Below are 15420 nucleotides of genomic sequence, written 5' to 3'. Positions count from 1 at the left end.
CAGCTGCAGGGTCTACATCCGGGCCTGGAAAAGCCTCAGCCTGTACTCTGTAGCTCCTGCTGGGCTCCTCTGGCCCCAGCCTCTTCCCGCTTGTCAGGCCACCTCCCTCCCACTGGGGCTGTGGGTGGGGAAAGCTAGGAAAGTCCAGGAAGAAACTATGATGAAATAAAAAGCTCTTTCTCCTCTCTCCCCTCTGTTCTACCACTTCCTCCCCAGCCTGAAGTTTCTCTTCCTCACCCAGCTAACGCACAGGCTGAAGGTGAGTGACAGTGTTGGGGGCCTTTTGGAGGTCTGACCAGAACCTGAAGACCCCCGGCTCCCAGGGTTCAGAGACTTCATGCCCAGGCCTGCCTAGGAGCTGGGGAGTTCCATGGGGACAGGAGGGGAAGAGGAGAAAAGAGATGGAGATTTACTTCCAGGAATGGAGATGCAGGGGGTGTCTATGGCAAAGGTGGGAGAGAGTAAAGCCTTGGGAGGGGAAGATGGGGATGGGAGGAGGAGGGGAAAGGGTATCTCAGCCCCCAGATCATCTCCTTCCCCAGCTCTGAGCTGCCATAATCACTCCAGAGCGTTTGATGAAAGATGACACTAATCAAACACATTTTTAAAAAATTGTCCTTATATGAACTATAGAAAATCAATTTTCACAGGCTATTGACAGTTAACAAACAACAAAGAAAAGAAAAACTGTAAAACTGTGGTGCTGCAGGTTGGGTTCCTGGGCACAGCGTCAGGTGCAGATTAGCACTGGAGATTTAAAGCGCTCTGGGACCAACGTCTGGGGAGGAGAAGAGCAGGAAGCAGGCCTCAGTCAATTCAGAAAGTCTACTTTGCCAAGGTTAAGGACAGGCCCACAAGAGCCTCAGGAGCCCTGATGACATGTGCCCAAGGTGGTTGGGGCACAGCTTGTTTTTATACATGTTAGGGAGACATGAGACATCAATCAATATATGTAAGATGTACATTGGCTCGATCTGGACCAATGTACATTTGGTCCAGGGTGGGTGTGGACGGGGCAGTGGGAAAGGTGGCTTCCAAGTCATAGATAGATAACAGACAAAAGGTTGCATTCTTTTGAGTCCTCTATCAGTTTTTCACTGAATACACAATTTACTCTGGCTCAGTGAATCTGCATTTTTACATAAACAATAGGGCAGAGAAGCAATCAGATATGCATTCATCCCAGGTGAGCAGAGGGATGACTTTCTGTCCTACACCTGTGGAGATCAGCTAACAGTTTACACTGTCAGGGTGAAAATCAACAGAACTGTTTTAGGCCCAAGATCTTGAGGCCCACAAATAATTGTCTTGTGGGCAAATTGTGAGGGAGGTACATAGTTTTTAAATCTTTGTAGTTATCTTATTTAGGAATAACATGGGAGGCCAGTTTGCCTGCTGTGGTTCCCAGCTTGACTTTTCCCCTGGCTTAGTGATTTGGGGGTTCTGAGATTTATTTTCCTTTCACAGGCAGAACGAGAAGTCAGGTTGCAATAGAGGCCATAAGGAGACTCAGGGTATCCCGGGAGGAGTTCCGAAGATAGGATGGCCCTTGAGGACTTGTCAATCAGTCAGGGGAGGTGGGGTGTCCTGGGAGGGGAATCTGGCATTGGCAAGGCGGCTCTCTGCAGCTGAGGAAGACTCCAACAGAGCTGGCAGAGGAGACCTGCCCTCACCATCTTAATGTCCTGCATGAGGAGCCGGCAGCACGGCATCCACTCTCTCGATTTGATCCAGAGTGAAGGCACGTTGCAGCCATTGAAGAGAACTGTAAACCTAATGCCTGCTTGCTGGACTCCATGCAGGCATGTCTACATCCAGGAGGTGCTGGATTTACTTTATTTGTTCTTCCATTGGCCATGATGATCAGCCCTTCCCAGGTGTGTGTTCTGTGTCCACAGCCTGTTGCTCAGGAAGCTTTGTTGTCTCACCTGCTAAAGCGAGCAGCCTGTCCGATGCCCCACCTGCCCTGCGTCTTCCTGCCGTGGATCTGCTGTGGATCTGGGTCCCCGGAGCTTCAAGAAGAAGGTTGAGAGAGGAGGGAGGAAGTGAAAGGCTGGCGTGTTTAGGAAAGTGTCCAGTTGGGGCTGGGGATATGAGGCTTGGTCTATAGCTCCTCAGCCCCCTGTGTCCTTACCATGGAAGTTCTTACAGGAGCAGGCTCCTAGGGTGAGCAAATTGTGCTGGTTCACTTGGTTCCAGGAACCCCTTAGGGGCAAACAGGGACAGTTGGTCACCCTCACAGCTACTGTGCCCTACTGCAGGACACAGCTAAAGGCCTCTTCTTGGGTCCAGCAACCACCTGGTGTATGGTCATGTCCCCTTCCACCCTCCACAGCCCCTTCTCATCAAGCCTCCCCACGGCTCCCAGCTGCCATGGCCTGTGCAGTCTCTGCAACTAGATCTCACCTCCTGACTCCGCCCCATGGTTTGGGCCTCAGATAGAGCCCCACCTCCTCCCTGAAGCCTGCCTGGCTGGCCAGAGCCTACAGGATTCCCAGTTCCCCCATCTTGGACGGACTTGAGGACCTCCTATCTCTTGCACTGTAGTGTCTGACCACACAGTGTAAGGTCTGGGGTGTACCCAGCAGTGCCGTGTCTCCCATCCCTCAGAGGCTGTGAGCAGATTGAGGCCAGGGCTGGCTCCTGTTCTTTCCCAGTGTGCCCCACCTCACTTAATGCTGAGCTGTGTCCATGCAACTGTTCTGCACACATTACTGGAAAGGGATCCTGATCCAGACCCCAAGAGAGGGTTCTTGGATCTCACACAAGAAAGAATTCAGGGTAAATCCATACGGTAAAATGAAAGCAAGTTTATTAAAAAAGTAAAGGAATAAAGAATGGCTACTCCATTGAGCAGGAACATAGGCAGCTTAGCTGCTTATATTTATTGTTACTTCTTGATTATATGCTAAACAAGGAGTGGATTATTCATGAGTTTCCCAGGAAAAGAGTGGGCAATTCCCGGAGCTAAGGGTTCCTCCTCTTTTCAGACCATATAAGGTAGCTTCCTGATGTTGCCATATCATTTGTAAGCTGTCATGGTGCTGGTGGGAGTGTCCCTTAGCATGCTAATGCATTATTATTTGCATATAATGTGCCAATCTATCTTGCCCTGTGACTTAGAATGCCTAACATCTGCGAATGCAGCCCAGTAGGTCTCAGCCTTATTTTACCCAGCCTCTATACAAGATGGAGTCACTCCAGTTTAAACACCTCTGACACACATACCCTAGGAAGCGAGAAGAGGCTTCAGAGCTCATCTCCATCCTCCTGTTACAGTCTCACCAATGCACCACAATGTAGCCATCTCTTGTTGTTTGAGGTATTACTGGAGTTCTTTGTCTCACAACCATGAAAATTAAGGAGCGTGGACACCAAGGATGAGGTTGGAGTGAAAGTTTAATGAGTGAGAGAAGAAAGCTCTCTGCTGTAGAGAGGGGGCCTGAAAGAGGGTTGCCATTTTTACAGTTGAATGCAAAGGTTTTTATAAGAAACTGATGAGGACTGGGTGACTCATTTGCATAAGGCACATGGTAGCTTCACCCTGTCCTTCTAATGTGCATGTGGGCCCTTAGCTTGAGTTACTCCATATTGCTTTGTTCCCCTTATTGCACATGTCAGGGGATGAAATTTTTCATTGTGGGCATGTTTGGGCAAGTCACCTGTGTAATCTGTCTTATCTGTGAGGCTGTGGGCATGTCTTAGGCAAGCCCCCTGTGCAAATTCCCATATCTGTGCCTGCAGCTTGATTTTTCAGGCTGTTCTTTTGTTTAAAAGAATTCAACCGAGAACCCACCCTAACTGCCTGCCTGACTGGTTTCTTCCTTTCTCCTCTCTCATTCCTGTTCCAGATGAGGAAACAGAATTAGAGAGGGATAGTGACTTGCCAAGTTCACACTGAGATGAGTCCACCCTGTACCCTCCCCTCCTCAAAAGAGGACCTTTCCAAAGGGGCTGTCATCAGGGGGACCCCAACATCCATATAGTGATGACAACTGGGAACAGATAGGACAAAACTAAGAAATAGAATCCTAAGGTCTTAAAAGTAATGTAGGAAACAACATTAGAGCTGGAAAACAACTTAAGAAACAATAGTAATGAGGCATTTGCATCTTTGTACAATGCTAATATTATTTTATCTTGAAAACAATCTTGAGAAGTAGGAATTATTGTCCTTTTTCACAAGAGAGGAAAAATGAGGCCAAGGGTTAGTGACTTGCTGAGGGTCACACAGTGACAGAGTGGCATCCTGGTCCCTGTCCCTGACTTATTCCCTAGGGCTCCTCCCCCTGGGCATCTCACTCTCAGAGGAAGCAGGTTCATCAGTGGTGCTGGTGCGAGCTCTTGGGGAGCTATTTTTCCCCAGGTAGGTTAAGCTCCCTCCTAGCACACAACAGGATGGTAGCTATACCGTCATGACAGGGAGAACAGCTATCATAGGAGGTTGCTTGCTACAGAGATGGGTGTGTGTGTATGTGTATGTGTGTGTGTGTGTGTGTGTGTGTGTGTGTGTGTGTCTGTCTGTCTGTCTGTCTGTCCTGGGACCAGAGCCATCAGTTCTTCAGCCTCAGTCTTCCCTCTATTGCCCTCTCCTGGACATAGGGAAGAAGTGCCTCCTCCCTGCTGTCTCTCAGGATTACTCCCTGCCTCTTCCACTCTCCCCACATCCATCCTGAAGTGGCCCCTCTGGCTGTCCATCAAGGTCCTGGCTGTGTCACTCTCCTGGCCATTAGAATGTCCCTGACCCAGGATTGAATGCACAGTTGTCACATTTATCCCCAGGTGCTATTCCAGTCACTCCAGGTCAGTAGACACCCGTGTGTGTGTGTGTGTGTGTGTGTGTGTGTGTGTGTGTGTGTGTAGGGGAATCCAGGCTGCATTCTCCAGCCTTCACTGCTGGACCCCAAGCCAGTGGTCGGACAATAGAGGCTGAGTCCGAGCCCTGAGTCAGTGGGTGGGAGGCAGAGTCCTCGGGCCACTGGGTCCCTGGCCAGAGGCTACTTGGGCTCCATTTTCCCTGTCCCCTCCAGGCCGTGGTCAGTTCCAAGTTGCTGTCTTCACTGTGTCCCAAGTGTGTCTTCTCTCTCTACCCTGAGGAGTAGGAGTGGGGGAGTGGGGGTGCTCCACCCTTCCTCTGAGCCATGGTCTCCCTACCAGTGTCTGTGGGGTGAGCACCCTCCATACAGAGCCAAAGTCTCAGCCACCCCAGGGTATGGACTTGCTGGAGGCTGCTGGGTCCCTTGTGGGAACTCAGACTTGGAACCCAGGTGTAGAAGCTGGGGGAGAGAGCCCCAAGTCCAGCCTCTGCACTTCAGTCTTGGGAGAGGCTGACCCTGCAGCCCGGAAGCTCTTAGCTGCCTGGTCACAGCTTTCTAAGGAGGCAGCGGCCAGCAGGTGGCAGCAGTGAGAGCGTGGGCTCTGCGGGATACCAGGACAGGAGGGAGGAGCAGCCCCAGTCAGGGCAGGGACATCCAGAGGCCCAGCAAAGGACACCTGGCCCGACAAGGGAAGCTGCCAACTCCTCTGTGGGTCCCCAGCTTTTAGTCACTGTTTCCTCTCCTCCAGGATGGGACATCACCGCCTCTGGGAATCATGAGCCCGACTCTTTCTTCCCTAACCTTAGGGGAGGCTAAAGCAGAGCAGAGGGAAGCAGAGGACACAGTGGCCCTGGTGGGGAGGACAGCTCACCCTGATAGGGTTTCTGAGGCAGACGGGAGCTGAGGTTCTCTGTAAACAGCACTCTCAGGGTTCCGCTGCCTCCACCAAGAGCCCTGGGGTCTGCAGCTCCGAGCAGAAACCACTGGACACATTTCCTCGGGACTTTCTGACTGATGCCCTTTGCTCTGGGCCCCTCCCCAGGTTCCTGCCGCCCAGGAGAACACTGGGCTGTGGGGCTGCTCAGGATGGCAGCCTCTGGTTTTGGGAAGTCCTGGGTGAGTCCAGCATTGCACAAGTCCTCCAGCTTCATCCGATCCAGACTGGCCCCAATCTTTACCCCTCCTCTAGACCCCTGGGGCCACTCTGGGAGAAGCTCCCCTTCCAATGCATAAGTGGCCTCAGATCAAGCAGACTTCCACATGGGGCTCTGGTCTTCTAGGTGGGTCACCTCTAGAAGGATCGCTGCACATGCTGTAGCCTGCAAGAAACAGGGAGAGCTGAGGAAGGGTCCTGCCCTGCCCACAGTGCCCCAATGCTCCTCCACCAGCCCCAGTCCCTTTCTGGCTCTGCCTCTGCTTCCTTCCAGGTCACCACGTTAGGGTTGTGTTGGGTGGTCTCTGCCTGGCCGTCCTCCCCAGGTGGAAGCTTCACGGTCCTTTTGACTGGACACAGGCCAAGGGCCATATCACTTGGGGACTTGAGGTCATAACCCTTAGTGCAGTTACCCAGAGCTCTGCCCTCAGGAGGCTGGGAGGTGGGCTCTACTCACTTGCCATGTATCTCTTCTTCCAAAACCCATAGACCATGATCAGCATCAGCACCAGGAGGGTCAGCACCACAAGCACAGTGGAGTAAACTTCCTGGTGCCTGAGGAGAAGGGACAGGGCAGATGCGGGTGAGCACCAAGGTCCCCCATCCTAACCCACTTTGGGTTCGGACCTGTAGCAGAAACCCTGAGAGCACGCCCTTCTCAGGGTAGACAGCCACTCTCTTCCTTGCAGTCCCGGCCATAGAAGCAAGTGTGACATCCGGAGTTAAGAGGAGGACGTCCCCAGGTAGAGGGGAGCATCTCTCTACTTTGGTACCTCTCCTCTATTATGCCCCCAAATCTGTTCATCAGTGAGGATGAGGATTCTAGGAGACTCCCATTTGTGGCTAAGAGATCAAGATGCTTGCTCTCCTCAAGGGGCTTGAGGATGCCTCTTCCCCACTCTGTCCTCTGTAGCAGATGCTGTCGGGCCCCTGCCTGTATCCCCTTGCCAGTATCATTTCCACATATAGGTCATCAGCACCTCCTTTTCTGTGGGCGGGAGGCTGAGGCCTTTCTCTTGTCACTAGAGTCCCCCATGCCACACACAGCAGGCAGCCCTCTACCGAGGACCAGCTGGAGTTGGTATGTAACTACACGGGCTCCTCTGCCCTGTAGATGTGTGTTTGACGCTGGATCTGACTCTCCCCATTGGGATTAGACTCTTGTGCACAGTAGCTGCCTGGTTAAGTACTCTTTATTAGAGGCCTTCCCTGCCCTGTTCCACTCCCCTACCTTTTTTTCAGTGTTCCATATAAGATGCATATCCCTGCCTCAGAGTCAGCTTCTCTAGAGGAACCCAAATTAAAGCAACCCCCATTTTCCACTTCCTACTCCATGAGGCACATCCTTGCCCCATCCTCACCCTCTCCTCTCCATCCATAGACTCTTCAGGCCACCCATCCCCTGACATGCTCATCTCTGACTCTCATCCCACCTGGCCCTAATTCTACCAACTCTCATTGCCCTCTACCCTCATCTCCACAACCCCTGTCTCCCCTGATACTCCTCCCACTGACCTTCTTCTTCTCTGACTCTCCTCCCCTACAACCTTCATTTCCCCCCATCCTTATCCCCCTGACCCTAATGCCCCCGACTCTCATAGTCCCCTGCCCTCATCCCTGCAACCCTCATCTCCCCCAACCTTTATCCCCAACCCTCCTCTCTGCTGACACTTTCCTCACCTTCCTCCCCCAACTCTGCTCTCCACTGACCTTCCTCCTCCCTGATCCTCTTCCCCTACCTCCTTTCCCCTGCTCCTCCTGCCCCCACCCTTTTTTCCCCTGCCCCTCCTCCCCACTGACCCTCTTTTTCCCTGCCCCTCCTCTCCCCACCCTCTTTTCTCCTGACCCTCATCCCCAGTGACTCTCTTTTCTCCTGACCCCTCTTTCTCCTGCCCCTCCTCCTCATGACCCTCCCTTCCCCTGGCCCTCCTCTCTCCTGCCTCTCCTCTCCATTGCCATCCTTTATGTTACTTCCAGTCCCCCACCTCCCATTCAGAAGCAGGCCACATTGGGTTCCTGGGGAGCAAAAGGGGAAGATCAGATATGAGACTTGCACCTCCAGGTCTGTTTGGGCACTAGGTGCTAGTGCCACTCAACCCCAGGCCCCATGGGTACCTGATGGAGGGTATGGAGGGTAGTCTGTTGAGCAGAGATCTGCTGGTGAGGCAGAGCCCTGTGGTGGGCGATCTGGTGCTGAGGTGCCCAGACTTAGTGGAGATGGATTCTGGGCCAGCAGAGGAGTCCCTGGCATTGCTGGGAGATGTAGTCACTGTCTGGGACCCCGTGGTCCTCCTGGGTCCCTGGCTGGTGGTGCTGGTGGCAGTGAAGCTGCAGCCTCTCTTGGAGGCAGGTCTGGTGGAGGCCAAGAGTCTAGGCAAGGTGAGGAGTCCCGGGGTGAACATCGTCACGCCAGTGGTAAAAGGGGCATCAGGGCCTGAGGTAGGGGCTTGGCCAGTTGTGACAGTTCCACTCTTGAGGATGTTGGCCAGATGTGTGAAAGGAGTGTTCCTCTCAGTTTTGGGAGCTGAAGGACAGAAAGGGAGGAACGTTAGACTGACTTGGGGGCCTCAGTGCTGGGAGCAGATCCTGGCAGCCCACACAGTTGCCTGGAAACCTGGATGGGGGCCTGTCCTCTTCTCTTCTCCTTGACCTTGGGCCTAGGATTCTGGCTGCTGAGTGATCAGATGTGTATTTGTTCAGAAAATAATATCAGGAGGAAGGAAGTAGGCATACTGAAGAAGGGAGAGACTACCACAATCTCTTTTTCCCCTCCCATGTCAGGCCACCTGTTCCCTCTCCATCCCCATTTCTCTGTTGTCACTTTCCAGGCCCTCTTCGTTCCTATGGACCAAAAAGATTTCCAAAAAATAATGTCGAACAGGGACTTTTCCAGCTGTTCCATAATTGACAAGTAGTGTCCAGAGATGAGGACAAGGAGGCATTAAGGGCCTCAAATTCCAAAGAAAGCTGCAGTCACTTGGGGTCAGACACTTTCCTTGGGGACTCACTAAGAGATATCAAACTGGTCCTGCTACATTCATCCATCAACCCAGCCCTTTTACACCCCATTTTCTAGAAGAAGCCTGGGTTTTGGATAGTGGATGAGGAGGGAGGTTGAGGAGCTGTGAGGCATTGACCTAGCAGTGAGTGTTGGTTTTGTCTCAGCACAGAATGAGAAAATTGGAGACAGAGGCTGCTACATCCCACTGCTGTGCATGGAAAGGGCAATTTCCTAAGGGCCAAATGGTCTTCATGGAAGGTGGCTGAGCTTGACCCATTTTTCTACGGAAGGGGACCCAGAGCAAGCAGCATTGGTGAGGATAGGGATAGAGCAAGAGGCTCACCTGGAGTCAGAGCTCCCACATCATCATACTCGGCAGTGGGGACACCCCTAAAGAATTCTTCAGAGAACTCACACATTAGTGCCTTGGGAGAGTATGTGGACACTCAGAGAGGATCTCAAAGGGCTGGCAGACAAGGAATGACATCCAACAGAGACAGCATTCCTACAACACTCAGTTAAGCCACATAACCATCTGCCCCTCCCGCATTCCTACATCAACACACTAAGAGGGCTAAGAAGAGGTAACAAAGAGGAACCCCGCCTTCTCCACAGCCCAAGATGCAGGATGGGGAGCTGGGCAGCCAGCAACCTTCTTTCTCCACTTTAGGTGCCTTGGACCATACAACCTGGTCTTCAGGGATGGTAGAATATCCTACACTGCTAGATGACTAGAGTTTGTAGTTGGACTAAGGATTTTCTTATTTCCTGATAACCGAAAAGGTCCTGCAAAGTTGAAATCTTCACAAATTGTCCTTAAGAGGTAGAAAGTGAGATTTGACATAACACGATTAGAGGAAATGATGAGAAAAAAATAAAAGCATGTAATGTTTAATGTTTCTATCCCTACATATTAAGACTTCAGTGAACCAGTTTCAACTTCCCTGGGTCTCACTCGGAACTGGAGAGGGGAGGAATGAGATTTGGCTCCACATTTTAGCGACAGCATTTTCCCTAGTTCAGACCCCATGGAAGATGGAGACGCAATTGAGTTAGGCGAATGGGGAAGGGTGGATAGTAAATTGCGTAATAACTGGCTGCCTTTTTCAGGCTCTTTAGCTGACTCCTTTCCCTTTTCTATCTAATAAATGTGGAAGGACCCCATGGCTTGGTGCTCCACTCTTTTTTACCTACACTCAAGGGAGAGCTTTTAGATCTTGATATTTTTAATAATTTTATTGAGATATAACTCACATCCCATTTATAGTATAAAGCTCAATGGCTCTTTATTATGGTTACAAAGTTATGCAACCATCATCACAGTGAGTTTTAGAACATCTTCATCATCTCCAAAAGAAACCCCTTACCGTTTAGCTATGACTCTGTATCCCCTTTTCCTTCCCCCAGCCTTGAGCAACCACTAATCTACTTTCTGTGTCTATAGATTTCTCTAATTCTCTGGACTTAAAACACTATCTTTATAGAGATACTTTCAAATACATACCCCAGCTCTGACCTCTCACCTGAGCTCCAGGCAGATATATCACTGCTGGCTGCATTTCCCCACTTGGTTCTAGGAGGTATCTTAAACTTAACATGACAAAAGAGAGCTCTTGATTTTTCTCCTCCAAATTAGCTCCTCTTTCAGATTTACCCTACACTATCAAGGGGACCATCATCCACCTGCTGATGAAATAGAAAAACCTTGGATCATCCATGATTCCCCCTTTTGGCTCACCTCTCAACTGAGGAAATTCTGTCCTACCTCCAAAACAGACGAGCTGAACAGAAAGTCTGAAAAACATAGATTTGAGCCCATTCACATATCTCTGCCACTAGTGCCTACATTGTACTCCAGGCTACTGTTATTTCCAGCCAGATGCCCACAATGGCCTCTCTGCCCATGTTCATACCATTCAAATCCATCCTCAACAAGTGGCCACTACATTCTTAAAAACAAGTCATGACACAGCTCTCTGAGCTCTCTAGTAGCTTCCTCTTATACCCAAATTCCAACTTATGGTCTTTGGGGCTGCTTGACTCTCCAACCTCATCGCTCATTGCCTCACACTCCATATGGAGCGACTAAATAAGCCTTATACAAGCCAAACTCCTTCTGACCTCATGACCTTTGCACATTTAGCTGTTGCCACAAAGTGCCCTTCAAAGCACCCAGATGGGGGGCTGGAGCATGCTCACCATTCAGGGCTCTGCTTGGTGTTGCCTGCTCAGGGAAGTGTTCTCTGACCCCCCGTACTTCAGTAGCTCCCCCACCACTGAGTCACTTCCTAGTTCATGAAGACCTCTAGTTATCTGCAATTATTTGAAATACTTCCCAGTTTCTTATGAACACCTCTTGTTTTCTGCAATTATTTGTCTGGATAATAAGTGTGCCTGTCATCTCCCATAGGGCAGGATTGTGAGCATTTTTGCTCACTACTGTCTCCTTAGAGCCTAGAATAGTGCCTGCCACATAATAGGGGCTCAGTAAATTATGTTGAAGCAATGAGTGAATAAAACACAGCACAGACAGTGCCAAGTTTGAACCTCATCTCAGCCACCCGCTAGCTCTGGGACCCCAGACAAGCTCAGAGTCACATTGGGTTTTCAGGTCTCATTATCTTCATCTGTAAAATGGTGACAATAGTGCCATGAATAGTGCCATAAAGGCACTTTGAAAACACTACAGTGCAACATGTCCATTGATGGATTATTATCCTTATTATCTCTGATGTTAGTGGCGTGTGGGGCAGGGAGGACTCCCTCCACCCGTCCCAGTGCCCCTGCAGCCCACTCACCTGGAGACACATCCAGCTGGATGCCCATCAAGGGGTACAGGGTCCCAGAGGTGTTGCGCATGCACCAGTATCGGCCTGAGTCCTGGAGCCTGAGGGCCACCATGGTGATGTTGACCACCTTGGCCTGGGCATCGTCCTGCAGCAAGTAGCGGGGCCCTTTCACCCAGACTCGGGCAAAGCCAAGCTCACACTTCTTCTTCCTGACTTTGCACCAAACCTTGCCATCCATGCGGCTTTTGTAGCCCTTATAGGAACACTGCACAGACAGAGTCTCCCCTTCGAGGAGCCTCACTTTTGTGTATACGCTGTCAGCAGAGGGGCCTGTGGAGACAAGACTTGTTGAATAAGCTCTGGCAAGAGGAGAGGAAGAAGGCATCATGAAGGTTGAAGATCATGGTGAAGGGCGAGGTGGATATTGTCCTGCTGTCATGAAAACCAGACTGATGGGGAAACATAATCCCATACTCAGGGAGCTTTCCCCAGCCTGAAGGGAGGTAAACGGGCCCTGAAAACAGCTAGCTCCCAGTATTACGGGGGACACACAGGCCCCCCTCTCAGGGAGCTTTCAGTCCGATGGAGGAGGCAGGTATATCCTTCAGGGAGCCCCAGGTCTAATGGAGGATACGCAGCACTTACACTCGGAGCTCCCTCAGACACAGCCCCTTTCCTCATGGTATTTTCTAGTCTGATGGGAGAGTGACAAGCTCTGTCTTCAGGGATTCCCAGGGAATTCATTTTTGTTTTGTTTTGTTTTGTTTTGTTTTTGAGACGGAGTCTCACTCTGTCGCCCAGGCTAGAGTGCAGTGGCGCGATCTCAGCTCACTGTAGCCTCCACCTCCTGGGTTCAAACGATTCTCCTGCCTCAGCCTCCTGAGTAGCTGAGACTACAGGCGCCCTCCACCATGCCCGGCTAATGTTTTGTATTTTTAGTAGAGACGGGATTTCACCGTGTTAGCCGGGATGGTCTTGATCTCCTGACCTCATGATCCACCTGCCTTGGCCTCCGAAAGTGCTCGGATTACAGGCGTGAGCCACCGCGCCCAGCCTCCCAGGGAATTCCTGTGGGAAAAACCCAGGTCATGCCCTCAGTGAGACAGATGCAGAGACACAAATACAAGTCATTAAGTTCTGAAATTTCAGTGCCCAGCTAATTAGGTAGATAAGAAAATCCAGTATTTGAAAAAAATGATTAATAGTTATTTATTTCACAAATAGGTTCACTGTAGTCCTCTTTAAATAAGTTTCCTTAGTTCATTCTAGCTGGTGTTTAGTTTTAAAATATCCTAGTTACATAAAACCCATAGCTCAAGCCTGTCCAAATGTACATGTAAACAAACTCCCAATGGTGTGTGAACCACAGGATTCTACAATTATTCACTTTCCACCTGCAATATCTTTCTCTCTATGCTGAGGAGTAAGATGTGGTCCAAGCCCTCATAATCCACAGTCTGGTAGAGAGAGAACAGAACTGCGGTGTGCAGGGTGACTCAGGGGACAGAGAGAGGGAGAAAGCTGTCGTGGGGTCCCTCCACTCCTCTGCCTGCCCTAAACTCACCACTGACTCTTGTGATAATTTCACCCCAGAGCCTTCCACAAAAACACACATAAAAAGACTCTTCCCCATGGTAGAGAACAGAGAGCACACATTTTGGAGTCAAAATAAACAACGGTTGAAACCCTGTTTTTAGCACTTAGCGTTGTGATCAGGTCACCTGTTTGACACAGAAATATCAGAACAGACACTTGACTGATACAGAAGTATTTCTGCTTCTTTATCAGTCAAGTGAGACGAGCACCACACCCCTCACAGGTTGCTGTGAGAATTCTGCCCCAGGTCAGTGCTTTGCACACAGTGCGTGCTCAATGCATGCTTCCTTTTCCCACATGCTAGGGGCTCCCAGTTCCCCTAATGGAACCCAGAGCTGTGACAGTCAAGGGCCCAGAACCCAGGACATCTGTCCCACCAGAATCCAGGATATCTGTCCCAAGTCCCACCCAGCAGCCACTAGAGCTGAGGCTCTGTGTAAGGCCACACCCTCTCTAAGCATCCCTCTGTCCCTTGCAGACTAAACAGAATGATCCAACTTCATTATTTGGTGGATGAGCCCAGGATTTCTTAGCACAAGAGAGACCCCTTTCTGCCCTGGCATTAGGAAGCTGTTTCTTTACTCTCTGGGAGGTGCAGAGTTGGGTGACCTTGGGATGGGTCTCCAGGGCACTGTCTTCATGTGTGTCTACACCTCCCACCCCTCTCACAGGCAGTGGTGAGTCTTGCCAACCCCCACCATGCCCAGAACTGAACAGGAAGTGGTAACTTTGTTGCCATGGCAGCGAGAGGGGCAGGAATGGGTGAGGTCCCTCAAGGAGCATTGGTTTCTGTGAGGTGGGAAAGGCATTCACACACTGGTCCCTTCAGGACAGAGGCAGGGACAGGATGTGGCATCAGCATTTCAAGAAAAATGCTCAAATTCAGTTCAAAGCACGCATGATGCAATGATTGCTGTCATAACTAAACAGGGCTTCCTGACAGAGGCCAAGCAGAGAAAGCTATTTGTGTGAGGCAATTGAGGGCTCTGCTTTGAAGCCTGAGGAAGCCTAGCAGATAAAGGGGCCAATGCAGAGAGGGTCCAGAGCTTTATCTTAGCTTGAGAGGCCTGGGTTAGCTTTGCCTGGGGCCTGATATTAGGGTAAAGAGCTACTAAGTCAGCCCTAATCTCCTCCTTCCCCAACCCACAAAACACTAAACAAGAAAATTGCTGGTAAGGAGGGTAAGAAAAAGGCCCTGAGCTCCTGCCTCTGTACCCACTCCCTCCTCCACAAGGCAGCCCCTTCTCCCCTTACCTGAGACGCAACCCTGTGGCCACAGCAGCAGCAGCAGCAGCAGCAGGAAGGCTGGGGCCATGGTTCCATCCAGCTGGTCAGTGTCAGGCCTGGAGATCCAAGGTGAGGGCCCACCCGACACAGGATGTGCCACCTGGGCCTGCCAGGGAAGGACCTGGGGTTCTAAAAGTGAAGCTGCCCATTTAGGGAAGTGAGGCAGTGTGGGACCCACTGCCTCCAGCCAACCGCAGGGATTCATTGAGCCCATGATGAGGGCGGTGCTGGCAGCTGTTTCCGCCCTTTTCCTCAGAACTTCAGGCAGGTGTGGCTGCTCCACCCAGTCTGGGGCCCCAGGCCAGGGAGGACTCACAGTCAGAGGGCTCTCCGCCCTCCCCAGTCTCCCCTGGAAACTGGTCCCTAGGATCCAGCTAGGGGACTGGGGTGAGGCTTCTGGAACCTCAGGTATAGACTTTCCTGGAATCTTCTGGGCTCAGAGACCCAGGGGTGCAGGCTCTCAGGCTGAGATGGAGCATCTCTGACCCTAGTTTCCTACATATACACATTCACAGGGAAGTTCTTATAAACTCTCATTCATTCATTCATTGCAGCTTCTTTCTGTTCCTTCCTCTCTCTCTCCCCCAGGCTCCTGGCTGCTCAGAACAGTCACTTGTGTTCACTGTTGCAAATAACCTCTTACAGGCTCACTTGAAATCTTACTTTTGTCAAGGGCAAAAATGCAAATTGTAAGACTCAGGGCATAAAGTTTGGGTTGAGGGAGGGTTCCTGTACTCTCACACATGGGTGTGCATGCACATACACTCACACACAGTC

The 15420-nt window shown here is 50.9% G+C and overlaps 1 protein-coding gene across 2 annotated transcripts; it reads right to left on the bottom strand.

Annotated features, from left to right (window-relative positions):
- Positions 1–3381: 3381 nt before the first annotated feature.
- TREML2 (triggering receptor expressed on myeloid cells like 2) lies at positions 3382–14766 on the bottom strand. Of its 2 annotated transcripts, XM_005553058.5 has the most exons (5): positions 14611–14766; positions 11770–12090; positions 8086–8494; positions 6428–6525; positions 3382–6136 (listed from the first exon to the last, which is right to left on the bottom strand). In XM_005553058.5, exons 1-5 carry the CDS (start codon positions 14669–14671, stop codon positions 6057–6059), a joined length of 969 nt encoding a protein of 322 aa, XP_005553115.3. In that variant the 5' UTR covers positions 14672–14766; the 3' UTR covers positions 3382–6056. The 2 variants fall into 2 exon arrangements, with proteins under 2 accessions (XP_005553115.3, XP_045246762.2); XM_045390827.3 differs by lacking the exon at positions 6428–6525.
- Between the last annotated feature and the right edge of the window lie 654 nt (positions 14767–15420).

This window comes from Macaca fascicularis, chromosome 4, assembly GCF_037993035.2.
Source record: "Macaca fascicularis isolate 582-1 chromosome 4, T2T-MFA8v1.1".
Classification (NCBI taxonomy): Eukaryota; Metazoa; Chordata; class Mammalia; order Primates; family Cercopithecidae; genus Macaca; species Macaca fascicularis.
The sequence above is the reverse complement of the archived record's forward strand: the minus strand, read 5'-3'. Positions and strand labels throughout refer to the sequence as shown.